The sequence below is a fragment of the Primulina eburnea genome, chromosome 17 (assembly GCF_022965805.1).
Source record: "Primulina eburnea isolate SZY01 chromosome 17, ASM2296580v1, whole genome shotgun sequence".
NCBI lineage: Eukaryota > Viridiplantae > Streptophyta > Magnoliopsida > Lamiales > Gesneriaceae > Primulina > Primulina eburnea.
This window is the reverse complement of record NC_133117.1, coordinates 6559333-6584946: the sequence shown is the minus strand read 5'-3', so window position 1 is coordinate 6584946 and position 25614 is coordinate 6559333. Positions and strand designations below refer to the sequence as shown.

Here is a 25614-nt window from a genome sequence, read left to right as displayed (position 1 = left end):
AGAATTAAGAACGTTTGGGGACAATTTTTTCAAACGATTGTTTCTAATTAGGTAAAATAATATCCTGAGTAGGGACCGTTTTAGGGTCTAATTATTTTGTGCATGAGTTTTAATCATAACAATTAATATAGCAGGAGCATGATGTTTATTTTTAAATTATTTTAAATTTTTGTTATTTTAATATGTAATTATTTTATGGTTTATTCCTAAGTAAAACAATTATTTTAAAAAAAAAGTAATTATTTTACAACACTCATTATTTATATAATAACAATAATAATAATGATCAACAAATTTTTTTTATATATATATATGTTGTACACCTACCGTATACACTTATTTAAGTATCGACGATGTGACATAATTTTGATGTGTTATACACCTGGGTGTGTTTGGTTGGGTGTATTAAATAAGGATAGATTAATAGTCCAATATTTATCGTTAAAATTTTAAGTTGTTTTAATAATCATTTTGACCCGGTTTAAGATCTAATTTTATGGATAACTATTTGATTAATAAAATTGGATCTTAAACAGGATCAAAATGATTATTAAAACATCTTAAAATTTTAACGATAAATATTGGACTATTAATCTATCCTTATTTAATCCACCCAACCAAACACACCCCTACCGTACACACTTATATAAGTATCGATGACGTGACACTCACATATTGAATTTGATAAAATATATAAAAATTTCATATTCAATAGATGTGTATCACCTCATCATCGGTGTTTACATAAATGTAAATATTGACAATGCTATATATATATATATATATATATATATATATATATATATATATATATATTAGAAACGAGAAAACAACGACATTTTTTGTATATATAGCTTATTAGCCTTCGCTCCAAAAAAATGTCACCGTTTTCTCGTTTCTAATTAACCTGCAAAAACATCCACTGTTTATGGATTCCGGCGCATTTCCCTTGATCGTGAAGCGGCACGAGGTGGTGACTGCCGCCGCTTTGCCGATGCAAGAGCATTGGCTGCCAATGTCGAACCTGGATTTGCTCCTCCCGCCACTCGACTTCGGAATCTTCCTCTGCTACAAGAGAAACCAAGACAACAACATGGTGAGCGTGATGAAGAAGGCCTTAGCCAAAACCCTGGTATCCTTCTACCCGTTCGCCGGAGAAGTCGTGCAGAACCGCCACGACGAGCCTGAGATCCTGTGCAACAACCACGGCGTCGATTTCGTGCACGCTTGTGCGGATGTAGGGTTAATGGATCTGGATCTTCACCACCCGGACGTGTCTGTTCATGGGAGACTTGTTCCTCTCAAGAAGCATGGCGTGCTAGCCGTTCAGGTACACTTGCTCAGTCATGATAATATTCAGAAATTAAAATCCATCGTGTTAACTCTCCAGGTTTATTTTTGTTATATAGATTTTTGATCGACTAATTAACGAAAAAATATTATTGGTTCTATCAAAATTACGTAAAAATTTGTGTGAGACGGTCTTACGGGTCGTATTTTATGAGACAGATCTCTTATTTGGGTCATCCTTGAAAAAATATTAGTTTTTATTGTGAATATCGATAGAGTTGACCCGTCTCACAAATAGAGATTCATGAGATCGTCTCACAAGAGACATATTCTCAAAATTATTATTTTTCATTATAGATATAAGTTGGATTGACATTTTTCATTGATATAGATTTATGATACCATCTCACAATATATCTATTTTTTGAATAAATATATATATTTATTATTCATACGTGGACAAAATTATAAATTAGTTAGATTGCCAAAAATATACCAATTCCACCACGTTGAAATTAATGACGTTTAATTCTACCTTTCTCGCCAACTAATTTCTTAAACTACAAGTATGACTTTGTATAATTGCATGAAATATATATATATATATATATATATATATATATATATATATATATATATATATATATATAATGTTTTAAATATATATGAAAATTAACTTATTTCTTAAACTACTTAATTAATAAGTATGACTTTGTGCCCCGACAACCGACACCTAACCCACTCTAATTATTATTTTACAATCTTATTTATATATTGGATTAGTATATCATGACGTGCAAATTATCTTATTAAAAAAAATGCGCAAGAAGATATTTATTACCTATATATAAGTAATATCATGAGGAATAGTTCGATACATGAGATAAAGGAGGGATTGATAAATATTCCTCATTATCTCATGTTTGGTATCTTTTTAAAAAGCACATGATAATATCATGGGTTCTTGATAAATAATTTTTTACAAAGATAAAATGTCCCTTTTATTAGGTGTGATAATTTTAATTTAATAATAAAATATACTACAAATGACTTAATTACCCTCGATTTATAAATGACATTTCATTCTCGGAATAGATAAATATTTATTTTTAATAGTATTTTTTCTTTTTGTTTACCAATACACATGTTTCATTATAGAATGGGATATTTTTAACAATTTTTAATATCGTTAAAGTACACATTAAATGAAGATAAATAAAAAATTTATTTGTATAATTGATTTTTTTAATGATATTCTTAATATGATCATATATATTGCTAACATATTCTAGACTACGTTATTATATTAAAAAATAATCAAATTAAAAATGAATAATAAGCCAATTTATTATAATAAAATTATATTTTGATCAATCAAATTTTTTTAAACACGTTTGATAAAAAATTTCTTATTTTTAAAATTTTAATATTATATATAGGTCGGATTAAAGCGGACACAACGTGAATAAATATTTATTTTATATTATTTAGAAACATAGTATGGAGGAACAGATGTTGACTTAGAGTTTTTATAGGTGACAGATCTGAAATGCGGTGGTCTAGTGATCGGCTGCACCTTCGACCACCGTGTCGCCGATGCTCACTCCGCCAACATGTTCCTCACGGCATGGGCGGAGGTCGCTCAATCCAAGCAAATCACCCTCCTTCCAACGTTCCGCCGCTCGTTTCTCAATCCGCGCCGCCCTCCGCAACCGCATGAATCGCTCGACCAATTTTATGTGCCGCTATCATCCCTGCCGCCGCCTACGTGCGACGACGATCCCCTCAATCACCTCACTAGCCGAATCTACTACGTGAAATCTGAAGAAATTGATCGGATCCAGTACGAAGCGAGCTGCAGCGACGGATCAAAGAGAAGCAGGATCGAGTCCTTTAGCGCGTTTCTCTGGAAATCAATCGCGGACACTATCGCCGCTCATCGATCGAGAACCGTGAAATTAGGGATTGTAATCGACGGTAGATCAAGGCTGATCACCGACGTGAAAGGCGAATCGAGGCCGTTGGACAGGTATTTCGGGAACGTTCTCTCCATCCCGTATGTACAGGCGTCAGTGTCCGATCTCCAAGTGGCGTCTCTTGAGAGTGTCGCTGAGACGGTGCACGGACTCGTGGCGGCGGCGGCCACGGCGGAGCATTTCTCAGCTCTCATCGATTGGGTGGAGCTGCGGAGGCCGAAGCCTGCGGTCGTGAAAGTGTACTGTAAGGATGAAAACGACGACGCAGCCATCGTCGTGTCGTCGGGTCAGAGGTTCCCGGTTTTGGATCTTGATTTCGGGTGGGGTGGGCCTGTATTCGGGTCGTACCATTTTCCGTGGGGTGGAGAGACCGGGTACGTGATGCCTATGCCCAGCGCTGATGGGAATGGGGCTTGGATCGTGTACATGCACCTCATGAGAAGGCATCTGGACCTGCTCGAGGCACGTGCGCCTCACGTGTTCACACCCTTTGACCACACATTCTTAAGTCTTGATGCATAAAATGTATTTTGTTTCTAAAAAAATTATTGGGTTTATGTTTATATAATATGTATATTGGTAATGTTTGAAAATACTTAAAAAATTATTATAAAACTTCTTTTTTTTTTACAAATTTTCGTAGACTTGTAAAAAAAAATTATTTTAAAACATTTGAAAAAACTACCATAATATAATATAATGTGTATATCTTGAAACAAAATTAATAATTCTAAGATTAAATATTTTTAGATCTTTCTTGTAAAAATATCTATTATGAATTTATTGCATTTCAAGATTTCTACGCCTGGAATGATAAATATTATCCTAACACATCAATTTGCCTTCAGATCATAAATATTGGTGTTCGCACAGAAAATTTGAGAACGTACTAGCATGAAATCATGTCAAAGTTGTGAAATAACATGATTTCGATTATCAAATGACGTGGATCTTGATTAAGTTGTTAGTTCTAACTCTTTCGATATGCCACAAAACTAAGAATTTAAACAAAGAATCTGATAAAAATTATAGAAATAATCCATGAACAATATTAAATTTAATTATTTTATTATGAACTTAAACAACGTTACAAAAAAATCGGATGAACATGTTGAAAAGAAATTAAACTACTAGAAATTGAAATAACCAAACAAAAAATTGAGAGAATTTTCAGAGCTTTGTTATAGCTTTTTGCTTATGAGTTTACCAGAGATTTTCTGATAATTTATGTTGGTTTTTATTCAATTCCTCCGAGTAATTCCAACCACATTCAACGATCATCCATTATGGGTCGTGGACCAACTCATCTAATCGTTCAAAGCAAACAACTTATTTATGGGTTCTGTAACTGAGCTTTTGAAACTAGGTTTTCAAATGGATTTGTATCGTTGTGAACTTTACAGAATCAGGACTCCTCAACAGTTGGTGAACTTAAAAGATCGATTGTGAAACCCCAAACAATTAAACAAATTAGATTTACAACGGAAATATTGGTTGTTAGTACATGATTTTTTTTATAGTGTTGAAAATGAAATATTTTAATCGACTCCTCAATTTTTTGTTTTCAAGTTTTTCCATGGGAATATTTTATATATGTTTGCATCTTTATACGTATTTCATGTTTGTATGGATGTTATTTCAAAATATTTGTTTCTGGAGATCAGTCAATTTTTATATAAAATATAAGAAATTATGTTGAAAATTTTTGTAAGTATTTCGTGGTACTAATATTTTAATTTAGTTTCTTTATTTCTTGGATAATACGAAATTTCTTCCCCCCAAAACAAAAATAAATAATTGTGCATTTATATCAAGCATCTCTATAATTTATGTGGACAATATGTGAGTTTTTATACAAATAATTTACCAATATATATATATATATATATATATATATATATATATATATATATATATATATATATATATATATATATATATATATATATATATAGAGTATATATCATGATTTAAAAGTTAATTTGTGGTGCTAATACATAGATAACATCAATGTTTTAATAACCAGACCGATGATAGAACTGATTCACATTAAAATAATAGTTCAATCGGTCTGTCAGTTCAAAACACGGTTATATTTTATAAAATATAGTAAATAATATATTTAAATTTTAAAAATCTTAAATTTGTATATAATTAATTGAAAAAATATTTTCCAAGATTTAAAATGTAAACAACAATGTACACATAAACATGATATATTTTTTAAACAAAAAATTACAAATAAAATAAGCTTTAATATTAGTAAAATAATGTTTTTAACAAAGTTTAAAATCCAAATAATATATATATATATATATATATATATATATATATATATATATATATATATATATATATATATATATATATATATATATATGTAAAACCAAAAATAAAATTTAAGATTTTAAATATAAGAAACAGTTCAATTTTAAATTTTTTTCTAAAATGGGCATAATGAAACAGGTGGTTTATATATTAATGGTGGAGTCTCTATGTATGTTAGTATTTAAAATGCAATTTTATTACTCTTTAATATGAAATGCATGCAAGTGAATCTGACATGAAGGGGCGGATTTACATTAGGGCTCACGAGGGCCACAACCCCCCGAATTTTTTAAATTTTTTTAGTTGATTTGAATTTTTGAAACATTATATATATATATATATATATATATATATATATATATATATATATATATATATACCGACTACAATAAATTAAAGAGCTTGTGTCTCCATGGCAAGTCAAGAGTTTCTGTACGTGTAAACCCAGGTTCAAATATTTTTTTTCTTCTTTTTTTAATAATTGATTTACTTTTAAATTATTTAATACTTTATTACTTAAATTTAAATTTATCATCTATGAAAAGTCTTTTCTACTATTAGGTGCCGAGTCTGCTGACTCTTTCAGTTTCTATCGTTACTACAAAACCGTCATTATCAACTATGAATATCGTCAAAACTAGGCTTCGAAGCAAAATGGATGATGATTTTCTCTTGAATGTATTGATGATATTTATTGAAAGAAAAATTGCTTAAAATATTTGTATAGATGTTATTATTGAAGATTTGAAAATATTAAGGAACGCGAATTCTTATTAATTAGAAATTTTCTTTTTAAAATGTGATGTTTATGTTTAGTTGAATATAACCAATGAAATTTTTGTCTTTCTTCTTTTAATATTTTGTCTGTATTTTATAAGCGGTTCCCACAGAGTCGAAATTTTAGATCCGCCCCTGAACATGATCAATATTATAATACTCGACGTTGGTCATATTACGTGTCGACATGATCAAATACATGCATGTAACGTCGACACCGATCTTATTACGCGTCAACATGAAATGCTACTAACAGCTACGTTGCACCAACTTCACTCGCATGCACTAACACCTTCGTCTTTCCTCTGCGCCTATTTAAACGAGTTCGCTAGTTCAATAAAGTCCAAGAAGATTCCATGGAAGAAGATCTCAAGAAAAATCGAAACTATCCCATGGTGTTAATGGTTGAAATTCCATTGTGTAAGGTGGAGGTGAAATATTATTATTATGGCAAGTGGGCCATATTGTTCTCTTCAAGAAATGTCCCTTGAAGGTAATATAATCTACCACTCTTTTAAATGTTTTAAGCATCATTCAAATTGTTTTTAGAATGTATTTGGGGAGATGGATTTGAAATCCATGACTTTTTATTATAGTTTTATTGTTAATAAAGAAGTGGATTTGAAATCAATAAATTTCTATTATAATTTTATCGCATTAGTAACGGAAGAATATATAGGTGGAATCTTACGACATAAAATGATATCATTAATTATGAATTTTAAATGACTATCGTTGTAAGTTATTAGGCTAACTCAATAATTAAATTCAAACTTATAGTCGAGCCAAACTCGAGCTTCAAATTGAGCTGAGCATATAGAAGGATTTAAACTCAAGCTCGAATAACGAAATGTCAAGTATTCAGCTTAATTTTTTGATAGTACTGATGTGATTTTATCTGATGCAGTTGCTCAATCTGTTATTGCAGCGTCATCTGAACAACAATCTACATAATTCCTGGAAGTCCATATATCTACCGCAAAAGATGTTGAGCAAAGGTGGAGATGTCACTTAAATATAATAAAACTTGATTTTTAATATGTAATGTTTTTTTAAGAAAATCAAGTTTATTTTTCTCGTTCAGAATATTCCTGAGTGCAACTAAGAGCAAGAGGTGTATGTGCTTTATGCATCAATATGTATGTATTTTTTATCTTCTAGAAGTACTTGTATCAGTTATTGTTGTAGCAAACCAAACTAAATGAATATGTTATTGCAGAAATATGTTAGCTTTCTAAAAATTTTAGCACGTGTTTATGATAATTCTAATTTCGATCTTGGTGTGCTCCTTCTAAAAATGAAAGGAAATGTCAAAGAGAGGAAGAGAAGGCTCGTTTGCGACTAGCTGTACCAGTAATTGGCAACCGTGTTTGACACATCTAATTAGCTGAGGACCGCAAGTTTTTGTTAAATAACTCTGACGGTGTTAAGAGATCCTCTGACTCAACCCTAGACACTCTAAGATCCTTTTTCAAACATGAGCTCATTTCGAGTCAAGTGATAGATAAATAAACACATTTCATGCCTTGATTGGGGGCGTTCGTAGTGACCGAGGGGTCGAAGAACAAGAAACATTCTTCTTCTTGCGGTTAGATCTAATCTCCTAGTCCTCCAGAAAGGAAAAAACAATCAGTACAATGAGATGCTTTTATTTACCCATCTCTTGACTCGAAATGGGAGCTCTAGCGATGACGATTTTCTCGTTTTTGCTAAAGTCCATAGATAGACGGGTACATATAATGACTACACTTAGTTACTGTCGGCAAATAGGAAATTTCTATGGTGACTTATTTTGTGGAAATGATGGGTCTTATTTTGCAGGTTGATGAAGAAACGAAATTGCATGCGAAATTAATAAATGCACGCGGTTTCACACTCAAAATTTTGATTATAAATAGAGACACAATTCGATCATTTCATTCATCTCTTCTTCGAGTTTTCTCTCATCTTGTAAGCATTGAGTGCTTAGTTCTATAATATTTGTGAGGTGTTTGTTCTCACGTATTAAGAGAATGTGTGTTCTCTTTGGAAACACAGTGAGTGAGTTGTACACCACAAAATATTATAATGAAATTCTTTTCATCTTGGCCGTGGTTTTTACCCTAATAATTTTTTAGGGGTTTTTCACGTAAATCTCGGTGTCTAGTTTATTCTTTATTTTAGGGTTTTATTATCTCAAATTCCGCACGTGATTAGATTTACAACCGAAATATTGGTTGTTACTACATGATTTTTTTTTTATAGTGTTGGAAATGAAATATTTAATGAACTCCTCAATTTTTTGTTTTCAAGTTTTTCCATGGGAATTTTTTTATATATGTAGGCATCTTTGTACGTGTTTCATGTTTATATGGATGTTATTTCCAAATATTTGTTTTTGGAGATATACAGTCAATTTTTATACAAAATATAAGAAATTGTGTTGAAAATTTTTGTAACTATTTTGTGGTACTAATATTTTAATTAGTTTCTTTATTTCTTGGATAATATGAAATTTCTTCCCCCCAAAATGGTGCAATTATATCAAGCATCTCTATAATTTATGTGGATAATATGTGAGTTTTTATACAAATAATTTAGCAATTATATTAAATCTGACTGGAATTTTTTGCTTGGATATATGTAGTATCATGATTTAAAAGTTAATTTGTGGTGCTAATACATGGATAATATCAATGTTTTAATAACCAAACCGGTAATGGAACTGGTTCACATTAAAATAATAGTTCAATCGGTCTGTCAGATCGAAACACTGATATATTGTATAAAATATAGTAAATAATATATTTAAAATTTTAAAAATATTAAATTTGTATATAATTAAATAAAAAAATATTTACCAAGATTTACAATTTAAACAACAACGTACATATAAGCATATATTTTTTAAACAAAAAGTTACAAATAAAATAAGCTCTAATATTACTAAAATAATATTGTTAACGAAGTTCAAAATCTAAATATATATTATATAACCAAAAATAAAATTTTAGATTTTAAATATAAGAAACATTTAAATTTTATAAAAAAAAGAAAAAAATTCTCAAAATGGGCATAATGAAACAGGTGGTATATATTAATGGTGGAGCTTCTATGTATGTTAGTATTTAAGATGCAATTTTATTACTCTTTTAAGATGAAATACATGCAAGTGAATCAGACATGATCAATATAATCAAACTTGACGTTGGTCATATTACGTGTCGACGTGATCAAATACATGCAGGTAACGTCGACACTGATCTTATTACGTGTCAACATGAAATGCTACTAACAGCTACGTTGCACCAACTTCACTCGCATGCACTAACACCTTCGTCTTTCCTCTGCGCCTATTTAAACGAGTTCGCTAGTTCAATAAAGTCCCAGCAAGATTCCATGGACGAAGATCTCAAGAAAAATCAAAACTATCCCATGGTGTTCATGGTTGAAATCCCATTGTGTAAGGTGGAGCTGAAATATTATTATTATGGCAAGTGGACCATATTGTTCTCTTCAAGAAATGTCCCTTGAAGGTAATATAATCTACGACTTTTTAAACCGTTTTAAGCATCATTCAAATTGTTTTTAGAACGTATTTGGGGAGATGGATTTGAAATCCATGAATTTTTATTATAGTTTTATCGTTAATAACGAAGTGGATTTGAAATCAATAAATTTCTATTATAATTTTATCGCATTAGTAACGGAAGAATATATAGGTGGAATCTTATGACATAAAATGATATTATTAATTATGAATTTGAATGACTATCATTGTAAGTTATTGGGCTAACTCAATAATTAAATTCAAACTTCTAGTCGAGCCAAACTCGAGCTTCAAATTGAGCCGAGCATGTAGAAGGATTTAAACTCAAGCTCGATTAACGAAAACATAAAGTATTCATCTTAATTTTTTGAATGTATTGATGTGATTTCATCTGATGCAGTTGCTCAATCTGTTATTGCAGCGTCATCTGATACAACAATCTACATAATTCCTGGAAGTCCATATATCTACCGCAAAAGATGTTGAGCAAAGGTGGAGATGTCACTTAAAAATAATAAAACTTGATTTTTAATATGTAATATTTTTTTAAAAAAATCAAGTTTATTTTTCTCGTTCAGAATATTCCTGAGTCCAACTAAGAGCAAGAGGTGTATGTGCTTTATGCATCAATATGTATGTATTATCTTCTAGAAGTACTTGTATCAGTTATTGTTGTAGGAAACCAAACTGAATGAATATGTTATTGAAGAAATATGTTAAAGTTAGCTTTCTAAAAATTATAGAACGTGTTTCGGATAATTCTTATTTCGATCTTGGTGTGATCCTTCTAAAAATGAAAGGAAATGTCAAAGAGAGGAAGAGAAGGCTCGTTTGCGACTAGCTGTACCAGTAATTGGCAACCGTGTTTGACACATTTAAGAGATCTTCTGACTCAACCCTAGACACTCTAAGATCTTTTTTCAAACATGCTCTCATTTCGAGTCAACTGATAGATAAATAAACACAGCTCATTGCATTGATCGGAGGCGTTCGTAGTGACAGAAGGGTCGAAGACCAAGAAACATTCTTCTTCTTGCGGTTAGATCTAATCTCCTAGTCCTGCAGAAAGGAAAAAACAATAAGTACAATGAGATGCTTTTATTTATCCATCTCTTGACTCGAAATGGGAGCTCTAGAGATGATGATTTTCTCGTTTCTGCTAAAGTTCATAGATAGACGGGTACATATAATGACTACACTTATGATACCCTTATAAGAATATGGGTCGGCGTTCACCTGATACTCGTATCTACAACCCGGGGTACCGGGTCGTTTTATGAGCGCCCGGGTAAATCTTCTCTTCCCGAGCATTGGGGTTTCATTCGTAGTTCTCACCTGTCCGGGTTAAGTTCCCGGTTACGTTACCACTTGGACAACCTCGAGAATTGCATCACCTCGGGGTATGAACCCCACTCGAGTACAGCCGATGCAGGCAGTCCAATCTGTCAGAACCACTTGGGTTTGAAGTGTCCGAGAAGTCATAAGAAGCTAGTATGATAAACCGACTTAGTAGACGGTGTGATAATCGAGGTAACTACCCACTCTTCCACTATAAATAGCAGGTATTAATCTCATTTAATGATCCTGAAATCCTAAAAACAAAGAGTACTTATATATTTTCCTTCAAAATATTACCTGTGTTCTTTGTTCGCCAACTTGCTGACTTTAGCATCGGAGTGGTTACGTCGGACACCCCTCCGACACCCATTCACGAGCTCCTTTTATTATCTACAGGTGCTCTCTAAGCCATTATCTTCCTTCAGAATTCCCAACCATTATAAATTACTGATTCGACCCGTTGGAGCTCCTTACCCGGCTCACCCATTTCAGCGAGATCGTATCATTGGCGCCGTCTGTGGGAAATCTTATTGAGCTTGAGACGTTGATATGGCTCGTACTAGAAAAAAAACCAGGATAACTCCCAGGCCCAGGGGGATGGGGGACAATCCTCGAGACAAACGGGTGCTAATAACATTAGACAGAATCTCGTAACCATGACCCAGAAGGAGCTTAAGAAAGTTATGGCCGACGCAATAATTCAAGCTATGGCCAGGAAAGAAGTTTCTCGGCCTGTTACGCCGCCCGAGCAAGAGCAAGAGCAAGAGCAGGATCAGGAGCAAGAGCAGGAGCGGGGATTGGGGGGGGGGGGTAGGAGGAAGTGAGTGGAGATAACATGGATTATAGTGTCGGGTCAAAAGCTCCGACTACAGCAGAGGAGTTGAGAGAGTTAAAGCAGAAGATGAGGGTCCTGGAGGGACAGTTGGAGAGCCGTAGCGCTACCCGGGTTGTTGCCAAAGGGTGCCCGTTTGCTGATGTTATTGTTCGGGAACCTCTTCCCGGGAATTTCAAGTCTGCCAAAGTAAAAGATTACGATGGCAATGCGGACCCGGAGGAGCATCTCGCCAGATTCGAGAACATGACCATGCTGCACTGCTACACTGATCGAATCAAGTGCAAGGTATTCTTGACAACTCTGGTGGACTCCGCCCATAGGTGGTTTGAGGGTTTGCCCCCTCAAAGTGTGCATTCTTTCAGAGATTTCCAAAAGGTATTCCTACACCACTTCAGTAGCAGCAAGAAATACAAAAAGACTGCTTTTAGTCTTTTTGAGGTGAAGCAGAGCCCGGAAGAGAGTTTGAGGGCTTATATCAAAAGGTTCAACAAGGTAGCCCTAGACGTCCCATCTTGTGCTGCTGAGACTAAGACTACGGCCTTCACCCAGGGTTTGAGGGAAGGTGAATTCTTCAAGTCCTTGACAAAGAAGGTGCCTGGGGATTTTGAGGACCTGTTATCCCGGGCAGAGAAGTACATAAATATGGAGGAAGCTCATAAGCAAAAGAGGGAAGCCGTGAGGAAAGAAAGGGGAGACCGGGTATCTAAACCCGAGGAGAGGGGACAAAAGAGGGGCAGTTCAGGACATTTCTCTCTGCATGTGCCTCTGAAAATTGGCCGAGAGAGGGAGGTGCAGGAGTGTAGTAGAGACTTGGTCCCGGACCATCAATTGTCCCGGCCAGAAAAAACAGGATTTTTCTCACTTCACAAGTTAGGCTACCATAACACTGAGGATTGCAAAGTTTTGAAGGGAAACTCTGTCGCGCCCTCCTTTCCAAGACCCCTCAACAATGCCCAGATGCTGAGGTTGCCGCCATGGACGCCCCGGCAACCAGGGTTTAGTTTTCGGGGAGGAGGTATCAGAAATAGTTCCAGGATCGAACCCGGAAGGAGAAGGGGGCCCGAACCTGAGCAGAGAAAGAAGTCGCCCCCGGTTGTAGGGACGATTAAAATGATATCTGGAGGCTCTACTGATGGAGACTCTAACCGGGCAAGGAAGTCGAGGAGTAGGAAGGAATGTTTAGAGGTGGAAGGGGCAGGGAGGAATGAGGCGGTGATCAGTTTCGGCCCGGAGGATTTGAGAGGGGTGAATCTACCCCATAATGACGCTCTAGTGATCCAGGCCCGAGTGGCGAATTACGATATTCTGCGAATTTTCATAGACTCGGGCAGTTCTGTAAATGTAATTTTCAAAGATGCCTTTATGCAGATGGATTTGCAGGGCTATCACCTGGAAACAGTGGAAACTTCTCTTTTTGGCTTCGCCGGTCACGTGGTTTATCTGGAGGGGGAGATTATTTTACCTCTGACCTTGGGCTCTCAAGATCTCAAGAAAACAGTGATGACTTCTTTCACTGTAGTGGACTCCCCATCATCTTATAACATCATCCTTGGGAGGCCAGCCATGAACGAGTTGAGGGCTGTGGCATCTACCTACCACCAGAAAATAAAGTTCCCTGTGGGAGCCAGGGTAGGAGAGGTCCGAGGAGATCAACCGTCTTCTCGGAAGTGTTATGTAGAGGCGGTCCGAGCGGATCAGGGCAGATCTAAGAGGGAAGGGAAGAGGGCTAAGATGGATAGAGCAGGAGGAAGGATAGTGGAGGAAGGGGAGATACATTTTGTAGCAGAAGAAGAGCAGGAGGCGGTGGAAATTGGGCCAGGCCAACAAATCCGGGTGGCTCGGGATCTTGACATATCCACCCGGGTGAGTTTAATTAGGTGTTTGAAAACTAATATCCATTTGTTTGCCTGGTCTCAGCAGGAGCTTACAGGGATTTCTCCCTTTATATCGGAGCACCATTTGAACATCTTACCGGGATCTCACCCGGTAAAGCAGAAAAAGAGGCACTTTGGTCCTGAAAAGGACAAAGTCATTAGTGAGCAAGTAAAGGAGCTCTTGAAGGCGGGACATATCAGGAAAATTCAATTCCCTACATGGCTCTCCAATGTGGTTTTAGTGCCCAAATCTACTGGAAAGTGGCGTATGTGCGTAAACTTCCGCGATCTAAACAAGGCATGCCCCAAAGATCATTACCCGCTGCCTAGGATCGACCAGCTGGTGGATTCCACCTCGGGATATGAATTGCTGAGTTTCATGGATGCGTACCAAGGGTATCATCAAATTCCCTTGGCCAAAAGTGATCAAGACAAAGCCAGTTTCGTCACCTCGGGAGGTACATTTTGTTATATAGTAATGACTTTCGGGTTGAAGAATGCAGGGGCCACTTATCAGCGTCTTATGGACAAAGTATTCGAAAAGCAGCTAGGGCGGAACGTGGAGGTCTATGTGGATGATATTCTGGGCAAAACCCGGGAGGTTACTAGCTTCATTAATGATCTGGAGGAAACTTTTGCCACTCTCATGCAACATGGGATCAAGCTCAACCCTGCCAAATGTATCTTTGACGTAAAGAGTGGAAAATTCTTAGGATTCATGGTGACAGAGCGGGGAATCGAGGTAAATCCGGAGAAGGTCAAGTCTGTCTTATGCATGCCCTCTCCCAAATCTGTAAAAGAAGTACAAAAGCTGACTGGGAGGATTGCCTCCCTTTCCCGATTTATTTCCCGGTCAGCACACAGAAGTTACCCTTTCTTTCAAGTTTTGAGAAAGGCCCAACAATTCAGGTGGAACGATAAGTGCGAGCAAGCCTTCCAGGACTTGAAAGCCCATCTTGCAGAGCTCCCTATTTTAGTAAAGCCAGAGCCCGGGGAGAAATTATTCCTATATTTATCCACTACCGAGCATGCTGTCAGCTCAGTTTTGATCAAAGAAGAAGGCTCTGATCAGAGGCCTGTCTATTATGTCAGCCATTCTCTAAGAGGGCCTGAGCTCCGGTATACTGAAGTGGAAAAGATTGCTTTGGCTTTGATCATGACCGCCCGGAAGCTAAGACCTTACTTCTTATCACATCAAGTAGTGGTTCTTACCAATAGCCCTCTGGGTAGAATCATGACTCATTCAGAGGTATCCGGGCGAATGATCAAGTGGACGATAGAGTTGGGGGAGTATGATATCGAATACAAACCCCGAGTGGCTATTAAAGCACAAGCTCTATCGGACTTCTTATCTGAGATGATCCAGCCCGGCGAGGAGGAGGTATGGAGAGTATTTGTAGATGGGGCATCCAGCCTTGCGGGATGTGGAGTGGGGGTTGTGATAATATCCCCCCTGGGAGAGAAAATTAAACTAGCACTGAGGATTGATTCCCGGGTAACCAACAACGAGGCCGAATACGAGGCCGTATTAGCTGGAATCCAGGCTGCTCGGGAAGTCAATGCTTCCCGGATTATGCTGTATTCTGATTCGCAGCTCATCACTCAACAGATAAAGGGTGTATATGAAGCCAAGGATGACAGAATGATAAAATACCTACAACTCATCAAAGCCCGAGCAGAGATCTTTATGGATTGGAGTATTGAACAAATACCCCGAGAAGAAAACAGTGAGGCAGATACTCTGGCAAAAATGGCCGCCTCATTGGCGGAAATAAACACCCGGGAAGTATTGCATGTCTCCCGTCTGATCCTCTCCACAGAGGAGGAAATGGCCCCAGATCTAGAAGACTCCTGGATGACACCCTTGATGAGATTCATTGAAAGAGATGAATTACCTGAGGACAGAACTCAAGCTCAAAAAATCAAGAGGCAAGCTCCCAGGTTTGTTCTTTTGAATACTATTTTATATAGGAGGTCATTCCAGGGACCTCTATTAAAATGCTTACCCGAAAGAGAGGTAGATTATGTACTCCGAGAGATTCATGAAGGATGTTGTGCGGAACACCTCGGAGGAATGTCTTTGGCTCGCAAAACAATGCTTGCCGGATTTTGGTGGCCCACCCTTAGTCAAGATGCAGCTCGGGTGGTTCAAACCTGTGAGGGCTGTCAGCACCATGCAAACTTCAGACACAGCCCAGCTACTCTCATGAAGCCTATCTGGGCATCTTTTCTCTTTGATCAATGGGGTATGGATATCGTGGGACCTTTCCCAGTTGCCCGAGCTTAGAAGAAATTTTTATTAGTAGCAGTCGATTATTTTTCCAAATTGGTAGAAGCTGAGCCTTTAGCAAAGATCACCGAGCTGGAAGTGCTGAAATTCCTATGGAAGAATACTGTGTGCCGGTTTGGAGTACCTTGAAGACTAATCTCAGATAATGGCAGACAATTTCAGGGCAAAGGGATTGTGTCATGGTGCCAAGAAATGAAGATCACTCAATCTTTCACCTCCGTCGCTTATCCTCAAGCAAATGGCCAAACAGAAGTTGTTAATAGGATTATTGTGCAAGCATTGAAGACAAGACTGCAAGGCAGAGGAAAGGATTGGGTTGAAGAACTACCTAGTGTTCTTTGGGCTTACAGAACTACTTCCCGGGCACCTACTCGAGAAACACCTTTCAGCTTGGTATATGGCTCTGAGGCAGTGCTTCCAGTTGAGATTGGAAAGATTTCTTCCCGGATAGAATCTTATCCGAACGCAAATGATCAAAGTCGGGCCGTAGAATTGGACTTATTGGAGGAAAAAAGAGACCAAGCGCTCATCCGAATGGAGGCATACAGAGGTCGAGTAATGAAATCTTACAATAAAAGGGTCCGAGTCCGAGATTTCCAAATCGGGGATTTAGTCATGAAAAAAGTCAACCCCGCTGGAGAGGTCGGAAAGTTAGAAGCAAAATGGGAAGGCCCCTACAAAATCACCCGGAGGGTTAGCTCAGGATCTTTTTATCTTGAGGATGCACGAGGACGGTCTCTAAAGAGACCTTGGAATGTATTTAATTTAAAGCAGTATTATACGTAACAAATGTAATCGATTCATTGAGGATATAAATGAAAGACTTACTTTTCTCGAAAGAATTGTATTATTGCATCTTATGTTCCGGAAGAAACAACAAAAAGCCCAGGGAATTACACCCTGGCTCGGGGCTCCGTACCTCGACCATTCACAAGTCCCGGGACATGCTCCCCGGCCCAAGGCTCCGCACCTTGGTTATCTAAAAGCCCACGGAATTACACCCTGGCTCGGGGCTCCGTACCTCGACCATTCACAAGTCCCGGGACATGCTCCCCGGCACCTTGGTTATCTAAAAGCCCAGGGAATTACACCCTGGCTCGGGGCTCCGTACCTCGACCATTCACAAGTCCCGGGACATGCTCCCCGGCCCAAGGCTCCGCACCTTGGTTATCTAAAAGCCCAGGGAACTACACCGTGGTTCGGGGGGTTGTTCTTTGGTCAAAAGGAGCTTGAGGATTTTCTTTGTAAACCAAGCTTCCCACTCCAAGAATATGAACCCATGTTGGGAATCCGGATTTAGCAAGGTTTGCATTCTTTAACTTCCTATCGAATATAAGATATTTGATCCGCCCTAAATCAAGATATTGCGAAAAGGAAATGATTTTTATAACCAAAGCCCGGGGGCGAGAATTACACAAGAAAGTATGGAAATATAAAGAAACAATCCTACGCTAAAACTACTGCATCAGATTTCTCCCAGGCCTCTTCGGGAGCCTTCTCGGTCTCCTTGTCAGCAGCATCGTCCTTGGGAAGGGAGTCGATGGCTCGGTCTATGTCCGGAAAGCCCTCCTTGTCTGCCAGAATCAAGCCCTCCTCCTCAAATTGTTCCCGGCACTTCTCAAAGCCAACTTTGAAGTAGTTGTACGATCTATCTTCAACAGCTGCTTGGAAATCCGAAGATTGAAGGAAGACAGTCTTCCATTCCTCCTGCTTGAGCCTATCTTCAGCAGCCACAACCCGATGTTGTTGAAGAGTGGCTTCTTCTTCGAGAAATTGAGCCCGGGATTCCAGGAAAGTAATTTGCCTTTGAGAGGCCTCTTCTCGAGCCAAACTTTCGTCCCGGGCACGCTGAGTTGAGTCCAATTGTTGATTGGCTCTTTCCAAGGAAGCGAGGAGACCGGTGACCTTCTCCTCATGCAGCTTTTCAGCTCGAGCGATCTCCCCTCGAAGTTAGTCGTGGACTTCTTGAGTCGCTCGAGCTTGCCTGTTCGTCTTAGTAGCCACGACAGCCACCTCTTCGAAGGCCGAGACTATCATTTGAGCAGCCTGAACAAAAACAAAGTTTAGGAGTAATAGGTCGGTATAAATGCTAAACAACGGGAAGGAGAGCTTACAGAGAAAAGCCGATTTGATCCCTCAAGAAACCTGCTGCTAGCAGGGACACTCTTCAGAAAAATTGCTTCGGCGGGATGAAGCATCTGCCTAAAGCGTTTTGCACCACTGGCAGTAGCTCCCTCGAAAAAAATGTTATTCAAAGGAAGCTCAGGAGTTGGGACCTCAGCAGGCTGTTGGGAAGGCCGGGATTGGGTAGACTGGGAAGCACTTGGATCACCTTCAGGTGGATTTTCAAGAATGACCAGCTCGGGCTCTACCACAGCTCTTCTTTTCCTCTGACTTAGAGGGACAAGATCCTCAGTTTCCTCTGAAGTCTCAGCCATCCCCCGGAGGGTGTCATTCCGGTGAGGATCTTCCCGGGTAACTTCGACTTTCTGAGACGCATCCTCGGCAGCTCGTTTCTTTTCCGCTTCAATAGTAGCACGACGAGCTGCAAGATCTTTCTCCCGGGCGATTTTCTCAGCTGCCCTTCTCTTAGCAAAAGCTGCCTGCATCTCGGAATTATCTGCACAGAGAAGAAATAATGGTAAGTAAATGGAGAGGGAAACAAAAAAAAAAAGAGCAATAAGGCGGAAGGGTGAATTACCGGGTTGAGAGCCCGAGCCCGCCACCTCATCGATTATGCGGTCTTCGAGATCCTCAGGCTGGGGACTCAACCCGTAAGTAGTCAGATTTTCATCAGAGATGAGGGTGGAGGACGAATATTTACGCCCCTCTACCAGATCTTGACTGATAAGGAAGAGCTCTTCAAATTTATAGGTCCCGGGAAGGGAAGGTTGTGTGGGAAGAGAGGAGAGAAAGCCCGTTAGACAGGGAAGATCCCCTGAAAGTCGAATAAAGAAGTATCTTCCTTTCCACCCTTTCTGCGAAGAGGGTATGTCATCAAGGAAACGGGTGTTTTGCCGGGCGGTCAAGGAAAAGGCATTATCACCAAACCGACAAGAAAAATAGTAGTGAAGGATGAGAGGGTTGATGAGAAAATCGGTCATTCGGAAAAGGACGAAGGTGGTAGGCATTATTCTAAAGGACTTAGGGTGAAATTGGTTAACTGGTACACCAAAAAATTTGGCGACTGCAATGAAGAAAGGATGAACAGGAAATCGGAGACCATTCTTAATTTGGTCTCGAAAGAAAGTGGTATACCCGGGAGGGGGGTTGTTGGCTCTATCAGAAGGCCCGGGTATCAGAATAGAAAGAGTAGGAGGAATACGGGCTAAGGCCCGAAGTTCCGCACCAGCCTCCGAGCATAGGGTGCTGCTCAGAGAGGAGAACCAGGGTACTCCTGGGGCCTCGGTATGAGAAGGGCCTGCAGTCCGGGCTTTACCCTTACCTTTCTTTTGGGCAATAGCTCTGGAGTGGCTAGAACTAGAGGGTTTAGAAGAAGAAAGAGGTTTAGTTTGATGGGCTACTGGTTTTTTAGCCGGTTGGGTGATAGAGCGGCGGGGGGGGGGGGGGGGGGGGGGGGTTGGGATTGAGAGGCATCAGAGCGCAATGCGGCGGATTCATCGCTAGGCGAACCGCGCGCATTGGCTCCCGACGTGGAAGAGGTGGAATCAGACATTTTGAGAAAGAAAAACTTACAAATAGGTAGGGAAGACGGTGGGGAGTTCGCCGGAGGAGGATGACTTTGCACGACGGAGAAAGAGAGAAAAAAGCGCAAGAGCTCTGTTGAAAATCCGAATTCGAGAATGATTTCGGTAAAAAATTGGGAACCACTACTTATAAAAGGAGGGATTCGATTTCTACCGTTGATTTGCATCCAATCGAATGGTCGAGATGATCCTCGGGAATCGGTAAGTATGTGAAGGGACACACGCAATCATTAAAGTGTCAGGCTTATCAATTCCTCGGAATGCGAGACGTCACTGACCGTTGGAGTAAAGGAGCACGTGTCATTACGACGCTGCGTTAATAAGCCAAGAGGTTTTTGAGACCCCGGCAAGGTTGTCTCGTAACCCGGAAAACCTAGTAACCCGGGGTGATGATCTCTAGATCCGGGTAAGTGCGAGGCCCCGGCATCTTGTTCATAATCCGAAGATTTGATTACCCGGTATTATGTCTTGAGTCCGGGGGGGGGGGGGGTACCCGACCCCGGAATCATATTTTGGTCAGGTATGTCGCGAAGGCGTTTCAGTTTTAGAGATCCGGTTATTACGATTTATTGTACATCTGTTGTTTCAGTGCGCGTCAATTCGTACAGACTTGTTTGCAGAAGAGTAATGAATTAATAAAAATCAATAAACTTTTCATTACAGAAAATAGCGTCGAACAGTTATGTTATCCATTATGTGAGACACAGAATCCTGCCACTCTGTTATCTAGTTAGTCAACTCGTGAATTCGGAGGTTGACAAAGGATTCGTCGGTCATTATCTTGTTCAGCGCATGCCATTCTTTCCACAACATCATATGTCGTAGAACTTCGTCATCAGCCAGATCTGTCACCCGGTCTACGACAAATTCTCGGGTATACTTCCTTGCTCTTGCTCTTTGTACTCGAGTAGGGGCGAGACGATTGCGGTAGGTATTATCCAGGTCTTGAACCTTGAACCATACATTCATGACCTTCACCCAGATAAGGTCTTCAATGGTTTTCTTTAAATCCTCCATATGAGGACGCATGGCATCAGTCACTAGGACATGAGTACTGCTGCAAGCACTGGAACCACTTGAACTCGACATTTTAAATTAAGGTTCGCTTTGCATTTCTACTATCTTATTTATAGGTAAGCGTCCTTAAGTGCGGAGGAAGTCAAACGGTCTCAACCAATCGAACGTCTCCTTTATTATTCAAAAACAAGAATTAATCGAAACCGTCGGATGTAGACACGTGGAGGCCCAGGAAACCTTTCGTAAATTGTGCTGAGCCATCGAAAGGGCATGAACGGTTATCAAAGCGTCAATCCAACGCATCTCGGAATGCAGAACGTTTTTGTCTAGCAGGAGTTTAATGATGAATCGCGTCACTACATCAGGAGACCGGGGATTATGGGTCCCGATTTATTCCCTTATGGACTAAAGAATTCGGGATCTCGGCATATCGGTTGACAGGCTGAGATCTCGGAGGCCCAAACATTTTATCTGGGGAGTTTTAGTCATGATAATCTTCGTTATTTACCTTCGTTTAACTTGGTTTTGTCATTTACCAGATATATGCCAGAACAAAACAAAAGGGATATTTCATTACTTAAAAAAAATGAGCAGAAAGTACATGAAGATATTCCTTTTCAACAACAACCCTCCATTTGTGCAACCAACCGCTGAGATTTCCGGTAGCGGTCTTGCCAAAGCTATCTGACCCGGCTATATCTTCCAGGATCTTCAACTCCCTTTGTAGCATTAATGCGTAGACACCATGGTGAGTAAAGATGTCCACGTAATCCGCAACACCGAGGCGTCGACGATATTTCCGCATAAGAACCACATTCTCAAGAGTAGGAACACCCTCTACATACTGAGAGGATTCCAGCTCGTACAGTTTTTCCCAGAAATGAAGTATTTTATGGAAGACTTCGTCCTCCATAGCCGTTTTCCTTTTCTCTATTGCAGATGTCATAAGTTCCTCCGCCATATCCAGGACTTTCGAACTGCTCGAGCCTGCCATTTCACTTATCCGATGAAAATCTGTGAGATATGATGAAAGAATAAGTAAGGTTACTATTTATAAGGGAAGGCGCTAATTTCCACCCTCGATCTGAATTTAATCAAACGATCGCAAAAAGCCTATGAAATCGTGCGTACATGTGAAAAGACGTATACGTATATCGAGGGGACAGACTCATTATTACCTTGAAAATGAGCGATCTTCGGCGAATTCAATGCTCCGGTGCATGCATCATAATAATATCTTTTGAAATTCCCAAGAGTACTCATAACGGATGCTTAAGGCAGGGGAGATATTAAATCTCGACGTGTACAGTTCACTTTACAGGCTTTGGGATTATGATGTGTGACTGGATCGGGACAGCGAGTCAAGCTCTAGCCCGAATATTTTAGGGATGGGTGTTGATACCCTTATAAGGATATGGGTCGGCGTTCACCTGATACCCGTATCTACAACCCGGGGTACCGGGTCATTTTATGAGGGCCCGGGTAAATCTTCCCTTCCCGGGCATTGGGGTTTCATTCGTAGTTCTCACCTGTCCGGGTTAAGTTCCCGGTTACGTTACCACTTGGGCAACCTCGAGAATTGCACCACCTCGGGGTATGAACCCCACTCGAGTACAGCCGATGCAGGCAGTCCAATCTGTCAGAACCACTTGGGTTTGAAGTGTCCGAGAAGTCATCAGAAGCTAGTATGATAAACCGACTTAGTAGACGGTGTGATAATCGAGGTAACTACCCACTCTTCCACTATAAATAGCAAGTATTAATCTCATTTAATGATCCTGAAATCCTAAAAACAAAGAGTACTTATATATTTTCCTTCAAAATATTACATGTGTTCTTTGTTCGCCAACTTGCTGACTTTAGCATCGGAGTGGTTACGTCGGACACCCCTCCGACGCCCATTCACGAGCTCCTTTTATTATCTACAGGTGCTCTCTAAGCCATTATCTTCGTTCAGAATTCCCAACCATTATAAATTACTGATTCGACCCGTTGGAGCTCCTTACCCGGCTCACCCATTTCAGCGAGATCGTATCAACTTAGTTACTATTATGGAGAATAAAAGGAAGGGTACGAGGAGACTTTCTGATTAGAAGAATGGAAAGAATTGGAATGGGCCAATCCTTTTACCTTCCTCTGTGGCAACCCGATTGGGGTATCATGATTGTAACGCCCCAGATTTGACGACTGTCCTCACTGTATCAAGACGGGTCTTTCCAGCGTGCTTATGTCCTCACTCACACGCACCCTGGGAAACTTCCCAGGAGGTCACCCATCCCAAAATTTCCCCAAGTCAAGCACGCTTAACTTTGGAGTTCTTATGTGATGAGCTACCGAAAAGAAGATGCACCTTCGTGATATGAGTAGTACCAATCAAATCTTTTAAGCGCTCTTCAACTGTTCAGTCCATTACATTGCACAGTCTCAGAATCCCTTTCATTCCCGTGTGGGTCGGTTCATTCATGTTCCCTCCACCTAGAAGCCTGCCAGGAGCCGCTCATTGTCCGTGCAACTGATGGCACCGGCGATCACCCCCCGCCCTCTTCGGCCCCGGGCCTCACATGCCCACCAGCTTCCGCTTGGTTCGTCCCCGAACCACACCGTACTAAGAGAGGTCGGCTCTGATACCACTTGTAACGCCCCATATTTGACGACTGTCCTCACTGTATCAAGACGGGTCTTTCCAGCGTGCTTATGTCCTCACTCACACGCACCCTGGGAAACTTCCCAGGAGGTCACCCATCCCAAAATTTCCCCAAGTCAAGCACGCTTAGCTTTGGAGTTCTTATGTGATGAGCTACCGAAAAGAAGATGCACCTTCGTGATATGAGTAGTACCAATCAAATCTTTTAAGCCCTCTTCAACTGTTCAGTCCATTACATTGCACAGTCTCAGAATCCCTCTCATTCCCGTGTGGGTCGGTTCATTCATGTTCCCTCCACCTAGAAGCCTGCCAGGAGCCGCTCATTGTCCGTGCAACTGATGGCACCGGCGATCACTCAACTGGTACCAGGATTGCTTTTTTTTGTAATGCACATGGGCTGTTCCCGGTTGGACTGATGCAACACGGTTATCCCATTACCCATTACTCATAGAACTTCTCCAGCCCAGGCACTGGAGTTTTTGCCTTCCCCAGGATTAGAACCCAAGACCTCCTGGACTTATATAGATCTTGGCATCAATCCTGGTAAGATCTATATAAGTCCAGGAGGTCTTGGGTTCTAATCCTGGGGAAGGCAAAAACTCCAGTGCCTGGGCTGGAGAAGTTCTATGAGTAATGGGTAATGGGATAACCGTGTTGCATCAGTCCAACCGGGAACAGTCCATGTGCATTACAATGATTACAGGTAAGTTAGGTCGAAGACCCGTTTCTTTTCTCTAAGCCTGGTAGCTAGAAGCTAGGCTGCAAAGAAAAAACAAAGATCGAATAGTTTGGCCTACTCAATTTTTAAATAATTTTCAAGTTTTAAAACATTTACATGTTCAAAATCAAAATTTAACGGAAAAGATTTATCCGAAGTAATTGTTCAAGAAACCATCGTAGCAAAACTTGAGTGAAATGAAATAAACTTCAAGTCAAGAAAATCACAAAAACATCTCACTTGACATCAACTTCTGATATTAATATAAATAACTGCTTATATAAATATAAAAAGTATTTATTTTAATATTTGATTGTTGTATGCTATTTTGTGTAAAAATTGATATCTATATAAAATTCATAATATAAATATATGATTATTACTATGATTTCAGTATATAATAATATAATATTCTTGAGGATTAAAGTCAGATAATATATTTAAAATGTATGTGATTGATTAGAGTGTAGATCTTTGATTGGTAATTATTAATGCAGTTTGCTGAGATTATAAATATGACGGTTTTATCCGGATTGTTGGTGTGATGACACTAAGTAGAGGCATTTATATGATGAGTGGGTCTCATGTGAGACCGTCTCACGGATCCTAATCTGTGAAACGGGTCAACCCTACCCATATTCATAATAAAAAGTAATACTTTTAGCATAAAAAATAATAATTTTTCATGGATAACCCAAATAAGGGATCCGTTACACAAATAGGACCCGTGAGACCGTCTCACACAAGTTTTGCCTTATATGATATGATTATATAAGGGCATCCGCATCCGTCGGAATTAATTCATGTTAATAACTCTCCATCTCATCAAAAATGATGGGGTCCACGAGCCACATATTCATTACATTAACACTTCCCCATTATTAACACACACCCACGTTCATTTAATTTCACTACATTTAATTTATGAAAGAACCGTTGGTGAATAATGTTAGCGACGGTTTTTCAAACACTGTCGCTATTAGCGACGGTTTTTAATATAACCGTCGCAAATAACGACGGTTTTTACAAAACCGTCGCAAGTTGCGATTTTTTTTTAAAAAAATAAGAAAGTAGTGACGCTTTTGAATTTGCGACGGTTTTCAAATTTCGGATTAACGGCTCATTCTGATGAATTTTTCTGCTGACTTGGCACAAAAAAATTAATAACACCTCCACCCACATTGGTGCTTTAATGTTAATGGGTGTTAATAACACCCATTAACATACCAATGTGGGTGCCCTAAGACAAGGAATAGATGTGATTTTAGAGTACTCTTTGCTCAAGTATCAT

General features: G+C 39.4%; 2 protein-coding genes across 2 annotated transcripts; both read left to right on the top strand.

The window, feature by feature from the left end:
* Nucleotides 1-873: 873 nt before the first annotated feature.
* LOC140818626 (coniferyl alcohol acyltransferase-like) lies at nucleotides 874-3891 on the top strand. The gene is made up of 2 exons (XM_073178655.1): nucleotides 874-1330; nucleotides 2826-3891. Exons 1-2 carry the CDS (start codon nucleotides 929-931, stop codon nucleotides 3786-3788), a joined length of 1365 nt encoding a protein of 454 aa, XP_073034756.1. The 5' UTR covers nucleotides 874-928; the 3' UTR covers nucleotides 3789-3891.
* Nucleotides 3892-12073: 8182 nt separating this feature from the next.
* On the top strand, nucleotides 12074-16234 carry LOC140817806 (uncharacterized). The gene has a single exon (XM_073177595.1). The coding sequence runs from the start codon at nucleotides 12074-12076 to the stop codon at nucleotides 16232-16234; it is 4161 nt and encodes a 1386-aa protein (XP_073033696.1).
* Nucleotides 16235-25614: the final 9380 nt, after the last annotated feature.